The 13,183-nt window shown below is 43.6% G+C and overlaps 1 protein-coding gene across 3 annotated transcripts in view; it reads right to left on the bottom strand.

Annotated features, from left to right (window-relative positions):
- The window catches only part of RAI14 (retinoic acid induced 14), a 117,008-nt gene that overhangs the window by 29,679 nt on the left and 74,146 nt on the right, over positions 1-13,183 (bottom strand). For all 3 annotated transcript variants that reach the window (XM_048503380.1, XM_048503382.1, XM_048503381.1), the window contains exons 4-5: positions 1,424-1,512; positions 257-321 (exon numbers count right to left, since the gene is read on the bottom strand). In XM_048503380.1, coding sequence (XP_048359337.1) covers positions 257-321; positions 1,424-1,512 — 154 coding nt within the window. The remainder of the gene's footprint in view (positions 1-256; positions 322-1,423; positions 1,513-13,183) is intronic.

The raw sequence follows: 13,183 nt of genomic DNA, 5'->3' as shown, positions 1-13,183 counted from the left end.
GGGATCATAATTACAAGGACTTTGATGCACACTGAATTACCTGCTTTCATTACTTTACAAGTTCAAGAAAGGGCATGAAAGACGACATAGAGGATATTCTCAGTTTCCTGGCCTCAAAGGAAGTCACTAAATGTTAAGGATTCTAGGGCGGAGCTGAGGACAATTAAGCAGTCCTTTAAAAAAAGAACTCAGAAGAATGCTAACACGTACCAGAAGAGCAGAGGTGCCAGAAAGGAAAGCAAAAGGTATACTTCACCTGAAGGAGTCTCTTAACGCAGTCGGAGTGGCTGTTCTTGGCCGCAAGGTGTAAAGCGCTGTGCCCTAAACAAACAAGCGGCAATTTCAGGTGCTGTTTGAATTATGGAATGCACAACATAAGAAAACTTTACTTAGTACAAGCACTGTTGCATGATCTAAGGAAAAATGGGCAGCGTTGAAGAAACTGCTTTGTTCACTGGTAAGTGTACTTAACAATAAGGAGTGTGCAAATACTTTACTCTTTTTAAAAAAATAAATAAAGCACAGGTTCAACTCACTGGACTGTGTGGAAGATTGGCCTTAGGCTTTGCTCAAGCTTTAGCTAATTCTGTAGCACATGGGGTGACACAGCGGGAGAGCAGAAAAATGCTCTCATGTTTTCGACAGGTGATCACAGTTTTATGTGTTGGTAGCCACTGAGATCAGCAAGTATATTCTGGCTACCTATGAACCAGAGGCATAGCTGGGCCAGACTGCGCCCATGTTCCACCCGCCTTGACACTTACCTTAGGTCAGCCTGGAAAAGCAGCCTGTTCACTTCAGGCTGAAAATGGGACTCACAAGGTGTCCTGGGAAGTGTAGTTCCCACCAAGCCGTTTTCAGCCTGAAGGGAACAGGCCGCTTCTCCAGCCTGCACTGTTTCAATAAGGTAAGTGTGGGGGGGCTGCTGGGGGAGGCAGGGGAGTGGGGTGTCATGGAGGGATTTTCCACCTCCAGGCATGCGCCCAGTGCAACGTGCACTCCCCGGCCCCATGACACGGTTTCAATAAGGTAAGTGTGGTGGTGCCACTGGGGGGCGGGAGAGTGGGGTGCCATGGGGGGCGGCGACGATTTTCCACCCCCAGGCATGCACCCGGTGCAACGCACACACCTCAGCCCCCTGGTAGCTCTGCCTCTGCTATGAACCCAGCACAACATTGTTGTAGAAAGCTGGCTTTATGAGCAAAAACTCCCAGGTTCAGCCTCTCCCATCTCCACAGCCTGAGACAGTGGATAACCACTTCTGGTCTCAACAAGCACTAAGCAAAACAGATTAATTATTCAACTAGAAATAAGCCACCTCCATAGGGTAACAAAGAAGCTATGAAAATAAAAAAAGAAAAGAAATCCTGTTGTCTGTGAAGAAGCCCAGGAACAGAAAAAAATTAAAAGACAATTTGAGTACCTGCTCCATCCTGTGCTGCTAGATCCACCCCATGAGTTATCATAACCCGAAGGCATTCTCCGTGCCCTTTTGTGGCGGCCAGGTGGAAACTGAAAGAGAAAAATGGACTTATCAGGTTTATCGGCAGGTGCATATTTCCAGTCCAGCAGGATTTCTGTGTTATGGCTTCAATTGAATTGTCCAGCCTGCGAGTTACAATCGGCCTCCCATGTCATGTTCTCTGTGCCCCCACCTGCAAAGGTAAGAAGTTTAGAAACAGGGTATTTTCAGTGGTGGCACCTCACCTTTAGAAGACCTTGAGATTCCCCTGGTGGCTGCCTTACTCTCGTGGGGAACAGGTAGAAAATATTCCATTTCACTCAAGCTTTAAAACAAATGGGTTCTATGGTTATGTCTAGCCTGACAGAATTTCATGTATATGTTTACCCTGGTTACTGTATGGTTATTACGTGGCCATAGCTTATTATTATCACCGATAATTTAAATTATCATTTTAACAGTTTCATTATACTGCTGTTGCCAGTCCTCTCTGCAGGTCTCTGAGGAGGAAGTTATTGTTCCAAGAAATCACATTGTTAGCCAAGATGTAAAAGCTTAAACAAAAATCGCAACAGTATGCACTTCTACAGTGGACTAAGCATTTACAGAAACGATCTTAATAGTGCAACAATCCTGCAAAAGAGATCAGAAGTCAGCCTCATATTTCTGGGGGGAGGGGGTTGAAGTAGAAATGGAATTCTATCTAGTGCCACCATCTAAGGTCATGCTAGAGGGCAAATTTCAGTATAGTCTTCTGAAGAATTAGATGCACCTGTGTATGCAGCAACCTTCTGTAGAATATAGCAAGCGCATGAACAGAAAAACTGGTCTGACCTCGCAGAAGAAGAAAGTGAGACAGAGAGCCAGTGTGGTGTAGTGGTTAAGAGAAGGTGCACTCTAATCTGGAGGAACCGGGTTTGATTCCCCGCTCTGCCACTTGTGTGCTTTAACACATGCCAGCTGGGTGACCTTGGCAAGTCACAGTTCTTTGAAGCTCTCTCAGACCCACCTATCTCACAGGGTGTTTGTTGTGAGCGGGGAAGGAAAAGGAGATTGTAAGCCCCTTTGAGTCTCCTTACAAGAGAGAAAGGGGGGATATAAATCCAACCCTCCTCCCCTCCTCCTGCACGGTATACAGGTCAAAAAGAATAACTGAGTCCCCTTTCCCTGAACCATGCAGAATCACCTTCCTGTGTCCAGATACCATCACTGATAGGGAAGACAGAGAGAGGACATGAGATGCTACAAGAAGTGGTTCAATGTGGGACCAGAGAGGGACTTGACATGGTTTTCAAAGGCAGACCTACCCTGAAAGTCCCATCTTGAATGATGGTTTTGTCCCAAAAACTGCTTTGTGAAACATTTCTTAAGAGTCACATGCTTCCAAATAGGAGTCTGGATCATAAACACTTATCTGCACCATAGGAAATGAGCACAGTGTGGTTTTAAATAGATAAAATTTGAAAAGAAAGAAAAGTGACTTAAGAAAATGCATTAGAGCCCATTTAAAGAACGTGCTTTTGGATGACAAATATATTTATAAATCACTAAGAATTAAAACTGTTTACCGATGCACCAGTGAACCAGATTTTATAAATATTTTGTTTCCAAGAAGTGTTTCCTAAACTCTTCAGCATGGTTGGGCATAGAATAGATCACACTGTACAGAATACAGATTCTAACCCAGGAGATGGTGTGATGGAAACGTTAAAACAAAATGAAAGCCATTAACTCAAAAGATGTTCACAAAAACAAAGAACAAGATACTTCAGAGGTACAAACATATGGGCCACTCTTCTGGGGAATTTGTACTTCAACTGTATTTGCAATAATTAAAACACTTCCAAAGCAACAACTTGGCTTCAGATGACGGTATTAAACTTTATGGCTAATCTCTTTGTTTGCATAAAAAACGGTGCCAAGTGTAACACACTTCAGCATAACGGTTTAATTTTCATTTCAAAACAGACAGAAAAAGCAAGCGAAAGCAGCAGAAACCATACAAACTGCACAGAGTGGCCTTCACCACTAATAATGTTGCTGTCTAGGGGAATGGGGCCTCTGTCTACAACACACGTATCTCCAGAGAAGGGAAACACAGCAGAGGACAAGTTGGAATCATCTTGGAGCAACAGATTACTCTTTGGGTGTATAAGAGTCTACAACATAGAACTAGCATCTCTACTGCTCTAGGAATTGTGCAGAACGTGGCTGCCTCAGGATCCTGAGCACCTACTGGACAGTACTTATGACATCAATGATACTAAGTTGCACAACTCCTCTTGCTGCTTGGGGGGTGGGGAGGAATGAGCAAAATTCAAAGGTTCCTGGCTCTCAGAAATAATCAAGATTGTGCCAGATTTTAATAGGAATATCTTAGGAGCATTTATTACCTGGTTTTGAAAAGCTATTATGATATGTGTTGTCAATACAGGTGAACATGACGATGCTGTTAAGCAGTCTAGACATTAGCCATTCATTTCCCGCTTCTTGGTTACCAGTTCTATGATCCGATGATTCCCCCCACCCCCGTTGAAGGAGATACAATTTTTAAAATAATCACGTAAGTATTTTTAATCAAAGCAATTTATTCCCAGCATAACTCATAGGCCTATTTAATTGTTTCAACACTTCAGTACAGAACTGGTAAACTAGTGACATAGATGTCTTCAAAGAATATTTAGCATGTCACCTGGTCTGAAAAGTGGCATAGATAAGTCCAGCTACAGCTATCTTGTCTGGGCTCATCCTATTATAACTATCTGGAGAGTTATCTAAACATTAAGAAGAAAAAGAGATTCCACCTAAACATTAGGAAGAATTTCCTGACCATCAACAGCTGTTCGACAATAGAATTAACTGCCTGGGAGAGTTGTGGAGTCTCCTTCTTTGGAGGTTTTTAAACAGGCTGGATGAACATATGTCGGGAGTGCTTTGATTGTGTGTTCCTGCATTGCAAGGGGTTGGACTTGATGGCCTTTGTGGTCTCTTCCATGATTCTATGACCACTAGCAATTATTCAGAGTTGCATTTCTCACACATTGTGCAATTGTGTGAGATGTATTGTCGAAGGCTTTCACGGCCGGAATCACTTGGGTGCTGTGTGGTTTCCGGGCTGTATGGCCGTGTTCTAGCAGCATTCTCTCCTGACGTTTCGCCTGCATCTGTGGCTGGCATCTTCAGAGGATCTGATGTTGGGAATGCAACGGGTATATATACTCCACTTGCTTTCCCAACATCAGATCCTCTGAAGATGCCAGCCACAGATGCAGGCGAAATGTCAGGAGAGAATGCTGCTAGAACACGGCCATACAGCCCGGAAACCACACAGCACCCAATTGTGTGAGAATTTGTACTTAGCAATTGGTACTTTGAATCACGGCAGTCAACAGCTGTATTACACAACTGCTTCAATCCTCTCCAGGCTTAAGGGACAGCAAAATAAATAACTGAATAAAAGGGGACTAACTTCTGGAGTTCACATGCATAGGATTGTTCTGTGTGTCTGAAAAGGCGTTAACAGGAACATCCAGGTACAAATATTCACTACTGATCCCACGGCAAAAGATAACTATTGCAAGCCCCAATCACGATATCCATTTAATTCTGGGTGCAGAACGTTTTTCTTCTTTTCAAAGGAATTGTTTGAAATATACTCTGAGCTCTTGCATGCTATTTAGAGACTAACTTTGAGCAAAAACAAACTATTTATGTCCGTCTCCTTTTCCTGGAGTATATGTTCAGCTCTTGGCTTTAAGAGAAGCAGTACCGGCTTGCCAGGGACTCAAGTGATTTATATCTTCCCGAAGGACAAATACCATTCACACAAACAAAGGAGATTGTGGAAATAAGGATAGTGCCCAGTGGGGGCCCCTCTGATAGCAAAGTTATTAGCGAACCCAGAAACTAAGCAACCATGGCTACAGCTGAACTATCCAATCATCTACCAAGATATGGCAGTTTTGCTCCAAGGGAATGGTGCCTCTTTTATATTTCCACAGGGTTTAAGTAGAGTTTTGGAGAAAAGGAAGCACTATTTTTTTTCTGTCCTTTTTCCAAAAAGGATTCCTTGCAACCAGCAGTTTCTGCTTGAATAAAGCCATACTGCCTTCTAGTTGCAATCCAGTTTGTAACCAAGTAACACTGCCCCAGTCGTTTCAGCAACACCCAAGATGTTTCTTAGGGCCAATCCAGACATGAATGTTCACTGACTTGCACGTAAAAGCCAGCATGGTGTAGTGGTTAAGAGCAGGTGCACTCTAATCTGGAAAACTGGGTTTGATTCCCCACTCTGCCACTTGAGCTGTGGAGGCTTATCTGGTGAACCAGATTAGCTTGTGCACTCCAACACATGCCAGCTGGGTGGCCTTGGGTTAGTCACAGTTCTTCGGAGCTCTCTCAGTCCCACCTACCTCACGGGGTGTTTGTTGTGAGGTGGGAAGGGAAAGGAGATTGTAAATCCCTTTGAGTCTCCTTACAGGAAAGAAAGGTGGGATATAAATCCAAACTCTTCTTCTGGAATGAACAACTACAGATTACTTAGGGGGAAAAAACTCTTTAGGTTAAAAAATGATTCTTTGCATAACTAGGGACTATTAGCACCTTCACTTAAGCGACATCAAATGTTAAGAGATCAAGCAATATAAATGCTTGTGTGAATCCACATTTAGAATATCCTTTTCCGGCATGTAGCAATTATGGTGTCAGACTGGGATCTGGAAAAATTCAGGTTTGAATCCGCACTCTACCATGGAAGCTTGTTAGGTGACCTTTTCCCAGGAGTTACAATGTTAGTCTAATCTACTGCACAGTGGTGTGGGGAGACTAAAAGGAAAGAGAGAAGGGCGTATGTTTCGTTGCGCCCACGCTGGGGAGCATATAAATGAAATAAAATGCATCTTTGGCGTTTTAATGGCAGGTAGGGCTGAGCAAAGAAAAAAGCTGTACGTAGGCAGCAAGAAATGCCTGAATATTCGGCTTGATCAAAGAGAGAACCAAACGCTACGAAAGGGTGGATCGGAAGCATCAATGGCCGACGCCATGCTAATAAAAAGAAGAGATACAACAGGTCTTCTCTGAGCAGAGTTTTATTACAAGTTCACAGATTAATGACGCTTGCTAGAACTAAAAGAACTATATATAGAGAGGTGCTGTAAAACATTTTTATAGGATGGACGTCAAAATTCTACTGACTTTACGAAGAACAGACTTAGCCCAAGTCGTTCCATATACCAGAAAGAAACACACACACACACACACACACACAATACATGTGTGAATTACAGAAATTTCAAACAATTTAGGAAGCTCCTATTATCCTTTGCATCCCACATTTTCAGCCCCATCCAGAAGGGGGTGCTGAATATGCCGGTGGAAGGAGTATGCAGCCATGCTAGTGGATTTGCCCTCCGCGGGGCACTTACCCCGGCGGGTGGTGATTTTGCCAGCACGCAGCTGCCACTTCTCCAGGTGTTGGGATGTGGTGCTGGACATGGCACCAGGGTCCCAGTACCACCCCCTTCACCAATATAGCAGGGGCGGGCTCAGGAGGAGCTGGCTTTGGTCAGCTCCCTTCCAGCCATTTGCAGCATTACACTGGTGGCCGGGAATTCAAGGGAGTTGTAAGTCTATTGAGCCCCATAGAAACTTCTTGGTGGCGTGGAGACTTTTTCACTTTTCAAGCGTCCGCACACCACCGGGAAGCTTCTTGGGGGCAGCCTCCGAGGGCAACTGCATGCCGCAGATTCAGTAACACAAGGACCAGGGTACATTTTTCTAGACTATATAAACCTACTCTTGATTAGGTAGGGTTTTTTTAATGCAGATAAAGTGTTTGATAATTTTCTTTTTTAAAAACTGCAAGCGAATGACACTTAACAGCTAGAACTGATAGTTTTAAGACATCAATCATATATACCAGGATAATGAGTGACTTTAAATTACCTTTTATCACATTTTTCATTCCCCCATTCTTTCCAGGAGCTCAGAATTGCATGTGAAATTCTCCCCTTCCCATTTTCTCCCTATAACCAGCCTGTGTAGATCCATCACCATGCATCATAGATTTGAACCTGAACTCTCTCCCCCCAATTTCAGCCTGGCCTACCACCACACTTTACCAGTTTGCTGAAAACTAACACCAGCAATGTTTAGGTGCCTGGGATTATCTAACCATGATTTGTAGATTAGTATCATTGTCTGTTTGCTACTTCCTGTTTAGTAAGTTTCAGCATTTGAATTTAATTACTGGATCTCATTTTTTTTTTAAAAAAAAATCTGCAGCTTTTTTCCCCCTATTCTGTTGCTTGTCCAGATTCTTTGCTGTTGGGGCAAAGTACTGTCTAGTCCAGGGGTCTGCAACCTGCGGCTCTTCAGGTGTTCATGGACTACAAATCCCATCAGCCCCTGCCAGCATGGCCGATTGGCAATGCTGGCAGGGGCTGATGTGAATTGTAGCCCATGAGTATCTGGAGAGCCGCAGGTTGCAGACCCCTGGCTAGTCGCGTCCAACTTATGGGAACACAGTGGGGTTTTCAAGAGTCAGATGTTCAGAGGCGGTTTGTCATTGCCTGCCTCTGTGTAGAAACCTTGGACTTCCTTGGCAGTTTCTCATCCAAATATTAACCAGGGCCAACCCTGCTTAGCTTCCAAGATTGGGTTAGCCTGAGCCATCCAGGCCAAGTGTTAGATCCTAGACCAATAAACAGACTCTGGATTCTTGATCAGTAGTGTTTATTGAAAGGCAATGAGGAATTTATTATTATTATTATTATTATTATTATTATTATTATTATTATTATTATTATTATTATTATTATTATTATTATTATTATTATTATTATTATTATTATTATACTTTTATACCGCCCACCCCCGGAGGGCTCTGGGCGGTGTACAACATTTCAATACAACATAAATAAGCAAAAGGAGCCCTCTCAATAAATTAAATACAATATAAGATAAAATAGGGGCTCTAAGCATCGAATTAAAACCATTTAAAATACAGCATACAAAATGAAGTAAAATATAAATATAAAAATATAGTGTCCGGTCATCTAAAAAAACCCTTTTAAGAGGGAACGGAAGGCACAAGATGGAAAAGGGCCACAGACGATAAAAAGGGAGGAAGGGCCAGCTTCTCCAAAGGACCAGTGGAACAGCTCGGTCTTACAGGCCCTGTGGAACTCTCCAAGATCCCGCAGGGCCCGGACAGTTGGAAGAAGAGCGTTCCACCAGGCAGGGGCCAGGGCTGTAAAAGCCCTGGCCCTAGTGGAGGCCAGCCGCATCATTGAGGGGCTGGGGACTACCAGAAGATTGGCCTCCGCCGAACGCAGAGGCCAAACTGGGACATGCGGGGTCAGACGGTCCCGAAGGTATGAGGGTCCCAGGCCGCGTAAGGCCTTAAAGGTTAGAACCAACACCTTGAAGATGATTCGGAATTCAACTGGGAGCCAGTGCAGAAAACGCAACACTGGCAAAATGTGATCTCTAGCAGCACCACCACCAGTGAGCAGACGCATTTTGGACCAGATGATGATGATGATGATGATGAGGAGGAGGAGGAGGAGGAGGAGGAGGAGGAGGAGGAGGAGGAGGAGGAGGAGGAGAAGAGTTGGATTTATATCCCCCTTTCTCTCCTGCAGGAGACTCAAAGGGGCTTACAAACTCCTTTCCCTTCCCCCCTCACAACAAACACCCTGTGAGGTGGGTGGGTCTGAGAGAGCACCGAAGAACTGTGACTAACCCAAGGCCCCCCAGCTGGTATGTGTTGTAGTGAACAAGCTAATCTGGTTTACCAGATAAGCCTCCACAGCTCAAGTGGCAGAGTGGGGAATCAAACCCAGTTTTCCAGATTAGAGTGCACTTGCTCTTAATCACCACACCATGCTGGCTCTTACGTGAAAGTCAGTGAACATTCATGTCTGGATTGGCCCTAAGAAACATCTTGGGTGTTGCTGAAACGAACGGTGACTAGCCCAAGGTCACCCAGCTGGCGTGTGTGGGAGTGTGCAGGCTAATCTGAATTCCCCAGATAAGCCTCCACAGCTCAAGCAGCAGAGTGGGGAATCAAACCCGGTTCCTCCAGATTAGAGCACACCTGCTCTTAACCACTACACCACTTAAGAAAGCCAGTTCTGCCAGATCTGGCTTTTGCTAGCCCTTCATCTCCAAAGAGCCCCCCCCCCCCCCCATTTCCCCAAAGAATGTGTGAAAAGAGCTATTTTGGAGCTTTGGCGCCCCAAGGTCGGCAATGGTGAAAGATACAGCCACCTGCCATGACTAACCCCAAAGGGCAACAGGCACATCCTGTTTCCCCTGGGAGCAACCCGTCAGCCTACTTGTCTACATACGTGTGAAGCCACAAAGTTCAAGGGAAAGGAAAGTTCCTTTACATGTGACAGGAGGGTTACATATATCTTGCAACAACTACATTGAAGTGAAAGTACATTTCCCTCACCCAGATACCACCTTTGTCAATGCACATTGTTAGGAATGCCCCTCAATCACCTGGCACAATTCCTGACACCAAGTTTCTTGGCATTCTGGCTCCTGGCTCCTAAAGTCGATCAGAAGTGGCATTTGCCATAATATCCAGTAGATGGTGCTGTTGTGTGACTAGACCTTTTAGTGTGAAACCCTGGTGGGAAAAGGTCATTAAGCGATGGTTGGAGGGCTGGAAATAAATAGCTCTTTTCCTCAATTTGCCTCCACAACAGTCATGGGCAAAGAGCACAAGAGGCAAAGATGAGCTTCTCTATCCCAGTGCACTCCATAACAGAGGCTCTGACAAAGTATGCTCTGGGCTTTTATTAAACTGTGAACCCATCTGAGGCGCAGAACAGCTTCAACCTGATCAATTCTTGATGGGCTAAGAAAACAAGTGATATGTTAAAAGTACAAACAAAACACAGGTAGCATCTAATTCATTTTCCTCTCGCTATTCCTTTCAAAACAAAAACAGGGACTATGACAGAGGAGTTTCTTTATTTTTTCACTCGTACAAAGAGCTCTAAACTGGCTTGTCAATTCTTATGTAGATTCTACACTTTACTGTACAGAAGAGAGTTCAAAACACAAAGTCGCATTACAGAGGCAGTCTATTTAAAAACAACAACAACACTCTTTTGATTGTGCTGTGGTGTGCCCCTTGATTGAGGATGGTTAAGTCACATGATATGCGGAACATGGCATTTGCAGTGGTGGCCCCCAGTTTAATCGAGAGCACATCCCAGCAAGTTCACAACACTCCTTTCAAACTAGAAACTGCTGAAATCTGAATCCTACTGGTGGTTATAGTCCTCGATCATTAGAGTTTATATCTATGAATCTTCTTTATTGATGCTGATTGTTGCTTTGGCTTATTTTAAGGTAATTTAATTTTTGGTCACTGCTATTTTGTTTTTATGTTGCTGTGTTCTTTTTTATTAACAGTTTTCATTTTTCTATTCATTCATTTTTAGCTGCCTTGAAGACTGATATCGTTCAACTGAAAGGCGTGATGATCAGTGATCGTAAATCACGGTCGATTAAGTGGGGAAAGAACATGAGTGTCTAATGTAAAATTGTCTTCATAGATGTAATGAGAAAAGAAATTCAAATGATCTTAATACAATGCAGCTATGAGGTATCCTTCATTTAACCAACACCTATGTCTTTATGGATTCTATATCCTGAAGTTGCCCATTAAATATCCTGAGCTCTAAATGAAAACGAGGGAGGGTGGAGAAGATACTGCAAGCAATAATCTTTCATGAGTTAATCTCAGATTCAGTCAGATCAAACTACAGCAACACTCCCCCGAAGAGCGGGATAAAGATTCAGCTCTCTTTGGCACAGGTTCACAAATGCGGTTGCTGGGTTTATTTTTAGTTCAGATATTTATAAGCTGCATGGTGCACAAGGTGATCCACAAACAATCCCACAAACAACCAGCATCAACTAAAAATAACCAACTACAATAGCATCTTTAAAACCAGAGCAGAACCCCTTCCCTCACACACATTACTATTCAACTGAAACAAGCACCCAAACGACATGAAGCCAGTTGAATTTTAAAAGCAACAATACCGCCTTTGCCTAGTACCAAAATATGTCCAAGGTTGATGTCAGGTGTAGAGAAAAGACTCTTCGAAGAAAGGGAAAGCCACTAAAAAGGACCTATCCTTTTCGACCAGCATTATTTTCAGATGGCAGAAACAAGAAGAGACGGAGACTTTCATCACAGAAGACAAGTGTGATTTTATTAATAAGTGGTCCTTCACACACCTTGGATCCATGCCATACAAGGTTTTATTATAAGGTTAAAATCAGCCCGCTTGCGCTGAGATTGGAACCAACAGGTTTAGAGCACTAAACACAGACCCTGTAGTCAGCATTTTGTACTAACTGACACTTCCAGACAATTGTCAAGAGTAGCCCCCAAATGTTTTACAAAGTATTGTTGAAGGCTTTCACGGCAGGATTCAACTGGCTGTTTTGGGTTTTCCGGGCTGTGTGGCCATGGTCTGGCAGATCTTGTTCCTAATTTGGGTGCTGTGTGGTTTCCGGGCTGTATGGCCGTGTTCTAGTACACGTGAAATGTTTTGCTACATTATTTTCCCATCTTAGTACATGTTCTCTAATTTTGTATGAAAGAACAACGGAGCAATTGTACATATGATACTGTTCTTACTGCACTGTTCTTAGAAGTAATCCACTTTAAGTCTCAGCAAGAAAAGTGGATATCAATGCTTCTAATAAATAAACACTACAGATAACTGCAGATCTGGGTCTAACAGCTTCATAAATTCGAAACCTAGTCCTTCAGGGGACGAGGAGTACAACTCCATTCAGAGTAGGCTAGTTCCCAATTCCACAATTGGCACAAACAAAAAGTATCTTGGTACTCCAGTCTGAGCCTCCGTGTATGCCATCCATACCACTGCTGTGTTCAGATAGCGATTCAGCACTTAACTGTCATATGCCTTACGTGTCAGGATTTGGGAAAGGGTGTGGTGAAAGCTGAATAAATAAATAAATAGAAATAAATTATGCAGAACAAAAACCTTCTGGAAACAATTCAGCAGTTAGTAAAGGAATCAGCAAGTGTGGTGCCCCAAGGTACATTCCAGTCAAATGATCCAGAAGGACAGCGTGGTTGACAGTATACAGTATCTCTGAAAGGTCCAGCACATCATGCAGAGACACTCCCTTTCTCATATTCCTGGAGAAACAACTGAAGAACATTTTTTGTGCTGAAAGCAAGAGTGAAATCAGTTCAAGATCTCTATTCAGAACTGCTTGGAACGACTACCCAAGGTGCTTTTAGCAAACATGGTTATAACATGGTTATAATTTCTGGATCCAATGAGGGTCTGCAACCCAGTGGCCAGGCTATCACCTCTAAATACAGTATGCAAAACTTTCTCCTTCAAGATGCCACTGGCCACCTTTCGGATCCACCTGGCCAAGGTTTCCCCCTCCACATTTTCTTAAAAGACACAAAGGGCAGGTTTCATGAAAAGAAGCAATAGTTGGCATATCTCTCATCAGCCTGGAACATCCCCAAACTGTAACAATTGGAAGTCATTGAATAACTCACAACAAGACTTGTCCTCTGGGAGCCTTCCAAGACTGCAGGGTTATAAGGGGGATCCCCAAGACATCTTTCTGGTGACAGCACACCTCTGGATGTCTGGTACGAAGCAGGATACCTCCCCCATTGTTGGTCTCCAGAGTAAC

This window comes from Sphaerodactylus townsendi, linkage group LG07 (assembly GCF_021028975.2).
Source record: "Sphaerodactylus townsendi isolate TG3544 linkage group LG07, MPM_Stown_v2.3, whole genome shotgun sequence".
NCBI classification, from domain to species: domain Eukaryota; kingdom Metazoa; phylum Chordata; class Lepidosauria; order Squamata; family Sphaerodactylidae; genus Sphaerodactylus; species Sphaerodactylus townsendi.
The sequence above is the reverse complement of the archived record's forward strand: the minus strand, read 5'-3'. Positions and strand labels throughout refer to the sequence as shown.